The following is a 16,491-nucleotide window of genomic DNA, read 5'->3' on the forward strand; positions in this document are numbered from 1 at the left end:
CCATTTTCAAGTAATTTTCTTGATATTCTGGCATAAGGTATGTCAGTCAGAGCCAGTGTTGCCTAGATTTATTAAAATTAGATTTTAACAAATTGCCCTTAGATATTTATTGCCTTTGGTTGTTCAGCTGTTTCAAGTAAATTACTTCTGATGCAAATTTGGAAATACTGAAATCAGTAAGGAAAAGGTTGAAAATTTTCGTTTGGAAGTCTGATATTGACCTTAATATTATGCTTAGCGTTATGCCATCTCCTCCTCAGTAAGTTCTTATCAGTGAATAGTTGTATTTTACGATTTTTAAAAAATAGTCATGTGAGTAAAAACACCAGATTGTTTCTCTTCAGGCTAAAAGATTTCAGGGTTGATCTCTATAGAAATTTACATTTATGGTCTCTTCCCTAGGAGACTGTGAATTCTTCAAAGCTGAGACTTCTTTTTTTTCTCTGTATCCTCAGCTCTTAACACAGTGCCTGGCGCATACATAGTATAGGCCCCCTAGATGACCGACGAATTAATTATGAAGGTCAGGAATAGGGTAATTATCAATTTTATCTCTGTTCTTATCACTTTAATCTCACATTGAAATATGAGCAATCTTAAAAGAACTGAGTACCTCACTAAAAGTACAGGCAGTTTCTTCATTCCTTTACATGTCTTCTTGACCTCACATGGGTCTCATGGTGCTCAAAACAAAAAAACCCTTGTGGTTGAACTCAAACATGGGTCAAAACATGATAGGCTAGAACTATGCCAAATGTTTAAAGAAGCAAATTTAGAATAATAAAGGAAGTACTATGTAAGCAAAGTCAAGGTTGGTACAAGATTAAAAACAAAATAGCTTCCTAAATAGTCCAGGTGAATTCAGAACTCTTTAATGAGTTAAAGACGCTAGTGTGTTTTTGAATATTTGACTGTTTAGGAGATGGATATCCAGGGATTGTGGCTATTCTTTTCTACAAACTCTTGCCACTGCTGTTAGGGACATTTACTGGATCATAAACCTGACCTAAAGTGACACCTTTTTCTCATTTTTAGTAAAGATATATTATAGTAAATGTAAATATGAACAATTTTCAAAAATAATAAAATTAAGGAGGTTCTTTTTGCTTTATAGAAATGTGTTATGTAAAAATAGCTACCTCGAATTCCTTTAAATGACAAGTTCCATAGTGCATTGAAAAATATTAACTGTATAAATATTTTATTTATAAAAAATGAGACCCTTGTTTTGGAAACCATCTTCAGTGGGTGTGCAACCATTTTTAACCTCAAAGACTTTATTGGATTCTGTAATATTTCCACTGTATCAATATTAGATTTCTTATGTTTCATCTGTAGGGAAAAACATTCTATTAAAGTGTGATCTTTGATTTTGAAAAAATAATATTTTATTAAGTTTCTTTTCCTTTTCCTGTTTCATTTTTACCACCTTTCAGGTTTTTTTCTTTCCCCCAAGTGAAGATCTGAGGAGAGGACAGGTATTGTTACATGTCAACTGTCGAGTAACTGTGACACATTATTGAACACTTTTTTGTTTTCAGTGATTATAATATCAGTTTTTGTTAAACTAGAATTTAGGAAGGTTTGTGTTATTTTGGAAGCTTGATCCTATACTGATGGGGTTAATCCAAAATGAGAAACTTCTTCGATACATTTAAATTTTAAGATAAAGAGGGAAACTTACCCAATTAAAGAAACAAGTATAGGCGGACTTTGCCTTTTCATTAGTATGTTTCTGGAAATCACAATAAGTATGTCTTATTTTTATATAAGAAGAGTGGCATAATTGGGATGTGCACTCTTGACCAAGGACATGACATTCAGTAAATTATAGAATGATCAAAAATATAGCAGATCGGGCTTTCCTGGTGGCGCAGTGGTTGAGAGTCCGCCTGCTGGTGCAGGGGACACGGGTTCGTGCCCCGGTCCGGGAAGATCCCACATGGCGCAGAGCGGCTGGGCCTGTGAGCCATGGCCGCTGAGCCTGCGCGTCCGGAGCCTGTGCCCCGCAACGGGAGAGGCCACAATAGTGAGAGGCCCGCGTACCGCAAAATAAATAAATAAATAAAAAAAAATATATATATATATATATAGAGAGAGAGAGAGAGAGAGAGAGCAGATCATTTCTCAGAGGTCTGAATTGCAGAAGAGTTGTTCTAAAGATTTTTTTAAATTTATCATCCACTAAAAAATTTATACCATTGTGATCGTTGAGAAGATTTGCTCTAGAGTTCCGTGTTCAGGGACATGTGATCTTCCAGGCTGTGAATGATGGATGACGTCAAGTGGCCCAGTTTGTCCAGTGCAGACTGGATGCTTTAGACCCAGTGGTTCAGATTACAGTGTACAACAGTGACATCTTGGTGGTCTCTTGGTAATGCATGAGTGTGATAGTGCTCAGTTGTTTATGTGTTTTGGTGAATGACAAGTTTTAAAGCATTGGAATGCAATCGAGGAAATGTATATTTTACACATCCCGTTCCCCATTTCACGTAATAGAAAGAAAAAACAAGCAGTTGCATTTTAATACTTGGCATTAGATTTTTCGCACTCCCCCCCCATCTTTAGGAGTTGATACAGTTTCCTGTGCCTTTCGTTAATCTGGGACAGTTATCAAATCTCAGATACTCTGGTTTTTCAATTTAATACCAAATAGCATAGAAGCAAAGATAAAACAACTGTAAATTTTAATTGTTAAGTAAAATGTGTCAAGTTAACAAAACAAACACAAATATATTATATTCGTTGTATAAAACAGGATAAAATGTATCTGTGTAGAACATAACTATCATTTAACACATTTGGCTATTTTAAGCAAATACATTAGTTACTAGCAATTAAATATTTCAATTTTACTTATTCTCCTTTGTGGGATAATTTGGATGTATGGCAAAGTGTTAAAGTACATAAACTTTGGAGCCATGAAGACCTGGATTTGAGCCCTGTCTCTGCCACTTAATATCTTTGTAATCTTATGCAAGTTATTTAATGTCTCTATGCTTCAACGTCCTAATCTGTAAAATAGGCATGAAAATAATATCTACCTCATGGGGTTGTGGTGAGAATTGAATGATAATATATGTAAAGCACTTGGGTCAGTACATGGTTTGTATTTAATAAATAATAGTTATAATGAATCATCTCTCAAACAGCACTGTCTTAGGAAGTTCTGTTTTTCCTCTGGGGTCATTTTTCCAGAATCAAACAGAACAATTAAAAATGGTTTGTTTGGGGCTTCCCTGGTGGCACAGTGGTTGAGAGTCCACCTGCTGATGCAGGGGACATGGGTTCGTGCCCCGGTCCGGGAAGATCCCACATGCCGCGGAGCGGCTGGGCCCGTGAGCCTACGCGTCAGGAGCCTGTGCTCCGCAACGGGAGAGGCCACAACAGTGAGAGGCCCGCATACTGCAAAAAAAACAAAAAGAAAACCAAACAAACAAAATGGTTTGTTTGATTGATCTGTTTAAAGAGAACCTTTATAATATCTGAATATAACTGTAAGGGTAAGGTGAACAGAAATCTCTTGAATCTTATCCTTTTTTATATTGTTCCCCTCTTCAATATTGTCTTTAGAGGGGGGAAACACATAAAAAACATTTTGAAGAATATGTGCGGAAGAAGGAAGAAAAGAAAGTATGTTCATATTTCAACGTTGCTCAAATTGGAAGCCCTCTCACAGTCCACGGCATGTCATTGTTTAATCAGCAGTGGCTTTTTTCTCTTAGTGATATATAAGATAATAGTATATCTCACACACGATGGTGTCTTATAATTGTTGAAATATGGTATACCCTATATGTCAACCTCTTGAAGGAAGTGTGTCTCTGAAGAAATAAAGTCAATATATGGCATCAATAGGTAGAATTTTAACTTACTTTCTAAAAAGTACCAAAACAAAATGTGCACACCTTTTTATATTTTAGGATCAGTTCTGTTAATTTCATTTTTTAGGGACAGAAATTAATATGGCACACTTCCCTCCCCATTACTATAAACACATTTATTTCGGTTATTTGAATATGCCATGAGTGACTGGCTTTTCCTGTCTAGAAATACAATCCTTTGGTTTTTGTTCTGTTATGTGATACTGGTACTTAAGGAACTTTCAACAGTCCATATGGTATTTTCAGCTGAGAAGTCTCTGAAAGTTTTCAAAGTGTGTCTGTGCCCCAACAACCATCTTCTCCCTCCAAAAAAAACCAAAGGAGCGTGACATAATCGAATAAATTTGGGGATTGTGGAATTAAATGAGATCTGACCAATGTCTTTACTGCATAACATCTTAGAACTTTTAAGGTGATAATGTACATGCTGAATCTGCAAAAAGGAAATAGCTCACAGCATTTGAGACTTGATGTCAGCACCCATTTTTTATGAACCATCTATTGAAGTCTCAGAGGACACAAGTGCTTTGCAGAACACAGTTTTGGAAAGTCTGATAACTACAGTAACATGATCCAGTATTGCCTGGAAACAAGCTGTTAATGTTTAATTGACTGTATCAAATCTTTTTTTCTGTAACTGTCAAACGAGTTTTTGTTTCATTTTGAATTGGAGTCTTTCTAAATTAATTTGTGTAACAATTTTCCATCTTAATAGTGGACTAAACATTTAAATGCAGTAGTTTAAATAAAAGTTTGAAATAATTTGAACTTTTAAAATTCAGTGTTTTGAAAGGTAATGGTCATATTCTACCTTAATATCAAGCTAATTGCCCCTACTAAATGGCTCCCTCATGGACTTACTCTGTAATTTACTTTTAATATTCATAGTTTTAAAAAAACTCTTATCATTTGCTATTTTATGCTGCTGTCAATCTGTCTACTTCTCCCATTCTTTTTTAATTAATTGCTTCAAACTTGAAGTTACTAGAAAACAGCTAGGATTAATGACATTTTGATGCAGCTGTTTTTAACTTGGGAACATTGTTACTTCATCTTTAAAAAAAAAGTTTACTTACAGCTTACCAATGATGTAAAATGACTTCCTCACCCTTTTTCTGATCTCTGCCCATTATATACACATACCTCTGGAGTCAGGGGTATTCGAGGGGCGTATTACCTACTAACAAACAGTGATTTTATGCTTCAGCATACCATAATGGAATAGCTCAATTACTGGCATTACCTACTCTGAATATGTACCTTCTTCTCTTGAAGGTGTCAGCTAGAAAGGAACGTGAATGAACTAAAGATCAGGAGGCTAGCCTACTGCCCCACCTGGAGTCAGCTCTCCACATTGTCTTTTGGAGGGTATTTTCGTGTTTTGTTTTGTTTTTTCATGAAATAGTGCTAGTTGCCTGAATATTAGATAATCCTACATTTATGCGTAAATCCAAAAGCACTTTTATACTTCCTATCAGTCTTCCCCTCTATTAGTATAAGTAGAATTACAGCAGTAGCATAACTTAAATCAGATTTTCCCATCTTAACGAATACTCTATCCATGGTTTCTTACATACCTTAAAAATTAATTGTTTTATCCACCATGTTAATTGATTTTTATAATCTTACATATGGTGATGATCTCATCTTCATGTCTGACCTGGTCATCTAGATTTCTGTGAGCTTGCCTCTAATCCTTTGGCCCACAAAACTTGTTATAGGAAACTTGGTTCAGTCATTTGATATGTGTTAGAAGCAGATGGCAAATGATAGCCTGAAACAAAAGTTCATTTTGACATTAATAGATTGAAGTGCACCTCAAGTGCAGTGTTTTGGGAGAAATCTTCAGAAATCTTGTAGAATCTCTACTAAAAACCTCAGTTACCCAGGATGTTATTTCACTTCTTCACATTTAGGAGCAGAGGAGTCTACCTGAAAGGAATATAAAATAATAGGAAAGATTCACTTAAAAAAAACCCAGCTTCTAGATGGGTACCATTCAGTAGCCACTAGCCAGCCACATGTGTGGCTACTGAGCACTTGAAATGTGGCCAGTATGGCTGAGAAACTGAATTTTTAAGTTAACTTTAATTAATTTAAATTTTAATAGTCATTTGTGGCTATTGGCTACCACATTGAACAGCACAGTTCTAGATTATAGAATTAGCACAAACTGAACCCTTTTTTCTACACCAGTGTTTTTCAACTCTACCTTTTCTTACTTGTAGTTTGAAATTAATAGGCTAAAGCTTTTTCTAAATGAAAAATATATTTAATATGCTGTTTCAAATTATGTTTAATCAGCTTCGTCTTGTCTCTCTTCTACCCTGAAGATTTTGATAAGCCCTCCTAAGTGGTACATGCCCCTCAAATAACCATTCTGCACTTTCTACAACTTTACTAACTTTACAGTGACATTTCTCATTCAAGTGATAACATCGAAGCATTGGGGAAATTTAGCTATCAGAATTGGTGCATTTTGTTCACTATACTATTATTTCCCAGCTAATTAATACTGGGAAAGTAGATTGGTTCATCTTGGAGATTAACATATACTGAACGCCCTCTCTGACTAGATACTTTGTGTATATCAACTTGAATGAGGTAGATGTAATTAACCTCAACTTACAGGTGAGGAAACTGAAGCCTAGAGAGGTTAAGTAACTTGTTCATGGTTGCATAGCTATTAAGTGGAGGAGGCAGGGTTCAAACACCAGGTCTCACAGATCGCAATCCCACTGATTTTCCACTAGACTGCCCTGCTTTGGTTGAAAACAGCGTAGAGGTGAGTGACTCGGTCTAGATGACATCTCCTCCTACGGGCAAAAGGGTCCAGGTGGTTTGTATTGAGCAGGTGTCTTCATGGGAACGTACAGGGAGACTTAGAAAAGCAAAATTGATATTACTCTCCAAATACAGCATGGGTAAAATAAGCTTTTGTGAGCTGGCCTGAGAAACAGCATCGTATGTGACATCGTATGGGAAATTTTTTTGAGATTTCTAAGCAACTATCTTACAAGTGAGAATTTGAAACAAAAACTACTGTACTTGAAAAAGGGGGTTTGTCCAGATGTAACTTAACACCTCTCCATACAGAAGCCCCTAGGTGTGTGCTTGAGTAACTGTGCTCTGTTTTTTAATTGCAGCTTATTAAATCATTACCTCTTTATATTTGCATCTTCTTTTCAGAAAAATGTATTTGACTTTCCCTCAGAGTGCCAGAAAACAGGATGTGGCACAACCTGAAAAAGTTGCCAATTATCTTGCTATAGTAAAAGAAAAGGAAATTTAAAGAAACGTTGATCATTGGTGACTTTTCCCCCCCCTTTGGGTTTTTTAATTCTTAGGTTAAATAGCCCTAGTTAATCTTTTTAAAAATTGAGATATGATTTATATACCACAAAATTGTACCCTTGTAAAGTATACAATTCAGTGGTCTTTAGTATATTCACAAAGTTGTGCAACCATCACCACTATCTAGTGCCAGAAGATTTTCATGACCCCCCCAAATCCCATACTCATTAGCAGTCACTCCCTATTCCTTCCTTCCCCCAGCCCCTGGCAACTAATGATCTAATTTCTGTCTCTGTAGATTAGCCTATTCTGGGCATTTCATGTTAATGGAATCATATGATATGTGACCTTTGTGTCGACATCATTCACTTAACATAATGTATTCAGGGTTCATCAGTGTTGTAGCATGTGTCAATGCTTCATTTTTATGGCTGAGTAATCTATTGTGTGGTTATAGCAGTTTTGTTTATCAGTGTATCTGTTGGTGGACATTTTGATTGTTTCCATTTTGGGGGTATTATAAATAATGCTGCTATGAACATTTGTATACAAGCTTTTATGTGAACATGTTTTCAGTTCTCTTGGGTGTTTGCCTAGGAGTGGAATTGCTGTGTCATATGGTGTCTATATTTAATATTTTGAAGAACTGCCAAATAGTTTTCCAACTTGTTTGTATCATTTTACATTCACACCAGCAATGCACGAGGGTTTCAGTTTCTCCACATCCTCACCAACACTTGTTATTGTTTTTTTCATTATAACCACCCTAGTGTGTTTGAAAGTGGTATCTCATTGTGGTTTTGATTTACATTTCTCTAATGACTGGGAATGTGAAGGATGTTTTCATGTGCTTATTGTCTAGTTGTATCCATAGTTCTCGTGCTTATTTTGCTGCTGATTTAGGGACTTAAATGGAGTTTCGCTCTAATGCTGATATAGAAGATCCTTATCTGTGTCATGTTATATACATAGTTCTCAGAAAACTTAGTTTCAGTTTGCACTTTTAAAAGATTTCCTTTATTTTTAGATGTGATAAATAAAAAGCTTTTTCTAGAACAATGGCTTTCCAGTTGGGTGAATAGAGCCCTACTTCACCTGGGCCACACCTTCTCCCAGCCAGAACAGAGTTTCTAGAGGAACACAACAAAGAATTAAAAGATTAATTATAAAACAAATTATACAAAGAAAGCAAAAATTGAGGCAGTGATATTTTTCCTTACAGTCTCCTCAGTCTTCTTATACTATTCTATAGTTTCTTATTTAAAGCAAGAGTACAGGAATTAATTGAAGGTCAGTCAAAACAAAAAGTGTAGAATCTCTGAAATTAAATATAAGTCAACAAATAAATGAATTTTCAAGGATCCATCTCTTAAAGTGAGATATACAGACGTTTCATTTAAAGTAGTGAAAATGCAAAGCAAAACCCCTGTTGGCCTTCTTTCCTTCAAGTTCCTCCTGGCTCTTGGTATAATTCAAGAAAAATAGCTATCACAATGGATGTTGACAGCAGTAAGGGGGGTTACTTAAAGAGAGAAATGTCAGAGGCAAGTTAAAAATAAGATTTGCCTTGGATTATTAAAAAGAGGAGCTCAAAATGAGTTTTAAAGTGATCTTTTCCCCCTGGCTGTTCTGAATTTGTGTGGTATAGTACTAGGTGATAATGAATGAGATAGAATTCTTTCCTTTGGAATATTATAGTGTGAAAGTACTGAGGTGGACAGGCAGTTGAATAACATGAAGCAAGCCAAATTAGCCAGGAATGATATAAGCATAATCGGAACTTTAGGGGAAAGTTCTGATGTATGATGTTATATAGCAGTTTTCCATAGTGCATTTTTAACCATAATGTAGACACCTAGAAAATAAATGTCATTACCCCAAACACCCAGTAAAGTTTCTTTTAACACACACACACACACACACACACACACACACACACACACACAGAAAATGTTATTTTCAACATAAAAATTAATCACTTGGCGGAGACTTCTGGTTCTGCCAAGATGGAGGAGTCCTTTTCCTCCTAGGTCTTCCTTTACAACTAAAACACCTAAGACATCACAGCAAACAAGTACAGGAACACTCTGAAAGGTGGAAATTAGAAAGCAGACTGCCTACAGACTTTGGGATTAAAGGAATGACACAAGTAGTGAGTTCCCTGGGTGTTCTTATTGCCTCCCATATATCCTGGACAGGGTGTTTTAAAAGCCTCCAACCTGGAACCACCAACAGGCACAGACAAAAAGGGTTCCAAGAAAAGCCTGTTCTCTTTAGCCAGATGACTAAAGAAAGGGTGGGCTAACAACAGTAAACCTTTTTGACAAAACCCACCCTACTGTAGCCGAACACCAACAGAAAAACCCCACCCTGCTTCTAAGAAGCAAGTGGCAGTGCATGGATTCCTCCACCCAGTGGTGTTGGCTGGGCAGATCAGGGACCTAATCGCCCTTTCTCCCCTTCGCTGCCTAGCAAAAACAAACAGCACTTTGATTCCCCCTGCTCGGTGGCTTTGGCAGGTTGTGCAGGGACCTGATATTCCCTCACCACCACCCCTGTCGCACTCCCTACAGAAGGAGGTGGTGTTCTCACTAGGGTAGTGTCAGTGGGGTCCAGCAGCCAATTGACCCTCCACTCCAACCTGGAAGCAGTGAGACATAACAAGGTGGTGTGAGGTAGGACTAGTCCCCACTAAGCCTCCTCCCGCCCTGTGTCAGTGAGGTCCACCCTCACCCAGCATCAACAAGGCAGAACAAGATGGTTGGAGGTGGCCTGGTCAACGCTGCTTCCCCCCTCCGCTGATGCAGTAGGGCCCAGATGCCACCCCCATCTGGCATCTACAAGGTGGAACAGAGTGGTAGATGGCAGGGCTGATTGGCACCCCACTTCTCCCTCTCCCCTCTCCTGTTGTCAGCTGGGCCTTTCAGGGAGCCGAAGTCTACCTTGAGCTCTGCTGAACTCTGCTGAACTCCACTCTACCCTGCAGCAATGAAGCAGTGTGAGTCAGCCCTCCACTTCCCCTCTTCCTGTTGTCAGTAGGGTCTGTCAGGGAGCTGAGCTTGCATCCCTGCTCAGAGGCAATGAGGTGGTATGGGTTGGTGCCCCACTTTCACTGGGTACAAGAGTGAAGCTGAACTTCCATCCCACCCATCTGCAAAAGAGCAATGTGAGTCATTGCTCCACTTTTGCCAGGGTGGTGTTGGCGGAGCCCAGCAGGAAGCTGAACATACACACTCACCCTGCCCTCACACTACACCTCAACTGGTAGACTGCCTGCTAAAAAAGATTAAATAGGATCCAGAGTCTTAAAATCTCCCAAATGTCCATTATACAGCTGAAGTTCACTTACACTAAGACCCAAGAAAATTGCATCATGAATGAGAAAAAAGGCACCAGATACCAGCACGGAGATGCTTCAGATATTGGAATTGTCTGACAAGGATTTTAAAACAGCCATCATAAAAATACTTCAGTGAGCAACCACAAAGACATTTGAAACAAATGAAAAATTAGTCTCAGAAAAGAAATAAAGTAGAAAATGGACACTTTAGAACCGAAAAATGCAATAACTGAAATAAACTTACTACATGGGCTCAATAGAAGAATGGAGGGACTTCCCTGGCAGTCCAGTGGTTAAGACTCTGTGCTTCCATTGCAGGGGGTGCGAGTTCGATCGCTGGTCAGGGAACTAAGATCCCACATGCGGTGCAGCCAAAAAAAAAAAAAAAAATGGAGGTGACTGGAAAGAATCAATAAAATTGAAGATAGAGCAATAGAAATTATTCAATCTGAATAGCAGAGTAAAAATAAACTGAAAAATAAATGGAGTGTCTCAGGTGCCTGGGAACATTAACAGAAGATTTAGTATTCATGTCACCACAGTTTCAGAAGCAGAGAAAAAAGGTGGACTTGAAGAAATAATGCCTGAAATTCCCCCAGTTTGGCAAAAGATTAAGCCTACAGATTCAAGAAGCTGATTGAACTCCAAATAAGGTAAACTAAGGTAATCCACACCTAGGCACATCAAAATCAAACCTTCGGAAATGTGAAATTGTTTAATGGGTATAGAATTTTAATTTTGCAAGATGAAAAATTCTGGAGATTGGTTGCACAAGAATGTGAATATACTTTTTTTTTTTTTTCTGTATGCGGGCCTCTCACTGTTGTGGCCTCTCCCGTTGCGGAGCACAGGCTCCGGACGCGCAGGCTCCGGACGCGAAGGCTCAGAGGCGATGGTTCACGGGCCCAGCCGCTCCGCGGCATGCGGGATCTTCCTGGACCAGGGCACGGACCCGCGTCCCCTGCATTGGCAGGCGGACTCTCAACCACTGTGCCACCAGGGAAACCCAATGTGAATATACTTAACATACTGAACTTTATACTAAAAAACAGTTAAGACAGTAAATTTCATGCTAGGTGTATTTTGCCACAGTTAAAATTTGTTTCTAAATCAAAGTAAAAGACAAAAAATCTTAAAAGCAGTTAGAACTGAACTATTACCTATAGGGGAATAATAATTCAAATGACAGTAGATCCCACATTAAAAACCATGGAAGCCAGAAGGAAATGGCACACTGTCTTTTAAGTGCTGAAAGAAAAGATCTGGCAACCCAGAATTCTATACCCAGTGAAAATATCCTTCTAGTGTGAAGGTGCAATCAAAGCAGTCTCTGGTGAAGGGAAGCTAAGAGAATGTGTCTGTAACAGACCGTGAAGGAATGACTACAGGTAGTTCTTCAAGCAGAAAGGAAATGATAAAAGAAGGATCTGGAACATCAAGAATAACATGAATTCTACACATTCTCTTCCAGAAAATAGAAGAGGAAGCATATCACTACTCATTTTTTGAGGCCAGTATCACCCTGATACCAAAACCTAAAGACAGTACAGAAAAGAAAACTCCACATCAGTATCCCTTAAGAATATAGACACAGAATGCTCAACAAAATATTAGCAAAACAAATCCAGCAACATATAAAAAGAAGTATACAGCATGATCAAGTGGGTTGTATTCCAGGGGTGTAAGACTGGTTCAGTATTCAAAAAATCAATTGATGTAGTCCACCATATTAAAGTTGAATAAAAATATTAATAATGTGCAAAACATGATTAAAGACATACAGATTGGAAAGGAAGAAATAAAAATGTCTCTATTTGCAAGTGACATGAGGTCTCCAATGGAAATCCCAAGGAATCTACGTAAATCTAGAACTGATAAGTGAGTTCAGCAAAGTTGTAAGATACAAGATCAGCATACAAAAATAGTGTTTCTATATACTAGCAATGAACGTGTGGAAACGAAAATGAAAAACATAGTTCCATTTGTAATTGCTTAAAAAAATTCTTAGGTATAAATCTAACAAAACATGTCTAGGGCTTGTGTGCTGAAAACTAAAAAATGTTAAATGAAATCAAAGGTCTAAATAAATGGAGAGGTCTACCATGTTCATACATCAGAAGACACAACATAGTAAAGATGCCAGTTCTCCCCAAATTCTTCTATAGGTTTAACACAACCGTATTCTAAAAGTTATATGCAACGGTAAAGGAACTAAAATATCCAAAACAGGATAAAAATAAAGTGGGAGGAATCACTTTACCCAACTTTTAGACTTACTAAATAGTTTCAGTAATCAAAATCCTGTGGTATTGGTGAAGGGATAAATACATAGATCAGTGGAACAGAATGGAGAGCCCAGAAATAGACCCAAACAAGTACGGCCAACTGATTTTTTTCAAGGATGCAAATGCAATTCAATGAAGGAAAAATAGATAGCCTTTTCAACAGTGGTGCTTGGAGCAATTACACACCCATAGGTAAAACAGTGAACCTCAACCTAAACCTTACACCTTATACAAAAATTAATCCAAAATGGATCGTGGAAACTGTAAAACATTTAGCACTTAGATATAAGAGAAAATCTTCAGGCCTGTGGGCTAAGTGAAGGGTTCATAGACCAGACACCAAAAGCACAATCCATAAAAGAAAAAAATGATAAATTGGACTTGATCAAAATTCAAAATGTTCGCTCTGTGGAAAAGATCCTGTTAATGGGATGAAAAGACAAGCCACAGATTGGGTGAAAGTATTTGCACACCTATATCTGAGACAGGACTTGTATCTAGAATATATATAAGGAACTCTCAAAACTTAACAGTAACAAAGGCAAATAGTCCAGTTAGAAATTGGACAAAAGAGATAAACAGACATCTCATCAAAGGGGATATATGGATAGCACATAAGCATATGAGAAGACGTCAACATGGTTAGCTATCAGAGAAATGAAAATTAAAACCGCAATGAGGTATCTCTACATACCTTTTAGGATACCCAAAATGAAAAATAGTGACAGTACCTAGTGTTGGTGAGGATATGGACAAACTGGGGATCTTTCATACATTGCTGATGGGCAAGTGAAATTATACAGCCTTGCTGGAAAATAGTTTGGTCATCTCTTTAAAAACTAAACATACACTTATTTTATAACCCAGCAGTTGCACTCCTGGGCATTTATCCCAGAGAAATGAAAATGTATGTCCACATAGAAGTCTGTTCGCAAATGTTCATAGCAGCTTTATTTGTAATATCCAAAAGTTAGACACCAAATGTCCTTCAATGGGTGAATAGTTAAACAAGCTGTGGTATGTTCACACCATGGAATACTGGAATACTACTAAACTAAAAGGAATGAATTATTGATACACACAACAACTTGGATGAATCTTCAGGGAATTCGTGCTGAGTGGAAAAAAGTTACATACCATATGATTCCATTTATATAACATTCTTGAAATGACAAAATTGGAGACTAGATTAGTGGTTGCCAGGGTTAGGAAGAAGGGTGGGAGAGAGGTGGATGTAAAGGGGCAACACGCAGGATCCTGATGGCGAAGAACTGGTATCTTTACTCTGGTGGTAGATACAGGAGCCTATACACGTGATAAAATGTGTAACAATGAGCACGCACACGGACACACACGCGAGAACCTGTAAAACCAGTGATATCTGAGTAAGGTCTGGGCATCGTACCAGTATAATTTTCCTGGTCTTGACAGGAAGTTGTGTAAGATGTAACCACTGGGTTAAAGGTATATGGGACCTCTCTATTATTTTTGCAATTTCCTGTGAATATATAATCATTTCTAATTTAAAAGTTCGGAAAAAAGTTGAGAAAGCATTAGATAAAATTCAGTGTCTATTCTCAATTAAAAACAGTAAAATAGCGCTTCCCTGGTGGCGCAGTGGTTGAGAGTCTGCCTGCCAATGCGGGGGACATGGGTTCGGGCCCCAGTCCGGGAAGATCCCACATGCCGCGGAGTGGCTGGGCCCCTGAGCCATGGCCCCTGAGCCTGCGTGTCTGGAGCCTGTGCTCTGCAGTGGGAGAGGCCACAACAGTGAGAGGCCCGCGTACCGCAAAAAAAACCCCAAAAAACCCCCAGTAAAATAGGAATAAAAGGGTGTGTCCTTAACATTATTAAAAAATAGTCTCAGACCAGTAGCCAGCATCATGCTTGATGGAGACATATTATGGGCAATCTCATTAAAATTGTGCCTGCTGTTTTCACCTCTATTTTACATTCTACAAGAGTTTGCTAATGAAGTTAGACAAGAAAATCAAAAGGTATTCAAAAGAAGGATAAAAGATAACTATTCATAGATGATATAATCATCTTCTTAGGTAATCTATGGAGACTACTAAAAAGCTTTGTGAAAACTAATGGTCTAATAAGGTGGTATTAAACAGAATATATATTTAAAAATTAATAAATAGTTTTCCTTGTTAGAAATGGTAATGGGAAAAAAGGTCTCATTCAGAATAGCAGTAAAAATATTAAATGTCTGGAAATAAACATAAGCAAAGGGCAGGAACTAAATGAAAGAAAATAGTTGTATTAAAGAATAAATAAGTTGAGAGAAAAGCTATGGTTCTTTAAATTACTTTCAGTAGGATTTGAGGTTTGTTATTTTCTTGTTTATTTTTTAAAAAATTTTTCCTCTGTCTTGAATGAATGTTCCCAGATTTTTAGTTTTTTTCTAATTTCTTTAGGTTTCTTTTATTTTGTAGCTTATCTGGACAGTTAATACTAACAATTTTTAGTAGAGTGCTCTTATTAATAGCGTTTATGCTTAATACATATACAGCTAGAATTCATTATGGAGCTGTAATTATAAACTATATTTCTCATTTTTCCAAAAATAAACCTTGCTTCCTGGTTGTGTTTGTACCTATGGTACTTTTAAATATATATATATATATGTATATATATTTAATGAGTGAGTAGTTTGGGTTGTTTTTTCCTGAGTAAGTTCAGTTCCAAACTTGTCTAATACACTTTGTGTTAAGGTACAGTTGATATTGCTTGGCTGTTAAGCTCTTTTTTATTGTGTATTTGAGCAAGTCGTATTCTGTCTCGTTTCACTTACTGGCAAGCTATTATTGCTGTCGTTTTGTTCATATGAATGTTTGTAAGACTGTGTGTAAGTTTAATTAAAGTGACTTTTAGTTAACAGTTATGTTATCAGTAACACATGTTGGGTTCAGTTCATCAAACATTTAAGCACCACTTGTTTTGCCGATGAAGAAACAGGTTCAGGTAATTTTGCCACAGTCACATAACAAATAAAGCTTGGGCTTTGAAGCTCAGCATCATGGTGTATCTGTTTTAGATAGAAGGACTTCACTAAGCCTCTGGAAACCAGAAGAAATTATTAGACTTTTTCCTAAGACTTAAATTAGCCAAACCAAGTAATGCACTAATGAATTATCTAGTACTCAGATTTTTAGCCCTAGAAATGGAAGTGGACCCATTAGGGTAAGGGACTCACCAGAATACCCTCAAGTATTTGCTTTTGTCAGTTCCTCTGGCAAGATGAGCAGGAAGAAAGAGAAGCTAACACTTAACTGGGCACCCAGCATGGCTAAGCGTACTAAACTTTATTACAACCTCCGGCATAACTGGTATTCAAATCTTGTAGATTAGAAAACTGAGACTCATGTTAAGTAGCTTGCCCAAAGTCACACCTATAATAAAGGACAAAGCCAGGTTCTGAAACTTGGTATGTCAGGCTCCAAAGCCCATGATCTTTTCTCTACACTGTGATTTCCCAGACTTAACCTAATCACAGGAGTCATCTAAGGTGCCTGTTTAAAAAATGAAATACCGAGCCACGGGGCTTCTGGAACTTATGATTCAGTTTCAGTTTGAGGTAAGGCCAGGTAGTGTATTATTAACAGGAATCTTAGGTGATTCTGATCATCACACAGGTTTGGGAAACACTGCCAACTCCATGTGGTACTAAGAGGTGGAGTTT

General features: G+C 37.5%; 1 protein-coding gene across 1 annotated transcript in view; it reads left to right on the top strand.

The window, feature by feature from the left end:
- Positions 1-510: 510 nt before the first annotated feature.
- The window catches only part of RPS6KA3 (ribosomal protein S6 kinase A3), a 107,350-nt gene continuing 91,369 nt past the window's right edge, over positions 511-16,491 (top strand). The window contains exons 1-2 of the mRNA XM_024739426.1: positions 511-523; positions 1,437-1,478. Of these exons, the coding sequence (XP_024595194.1) occupies positions 518-523; positions 1,437-1,478 (48 nt within the window). The 5' untranslated portion in view covers positions 511-517. The remainder of the gene's footprint in view (positions 524-1,436; positions 1,479-16,491) is intronic.

The sequence above is a fragment of the Neophocaena asiaeorientalis genome, unplaced genomic scaffold (genome assembly GCF_003031525.2).
Source record: "Neophocaena asiaeorientalis asiaeorientalis breed wild unplaced genomic scaffold, Neophocaena_asiaeorientalis_V1.1 scaffold194, whole genome shotgun sequence".
In the NCBI taxonomy this organism is placed as follows: Eukaryota; Metazoa; Chordata; class Mammalia; order Artiodactyla; family Phocoenidae; genus Neophocaena; species Neophocaena asiaeorientalis.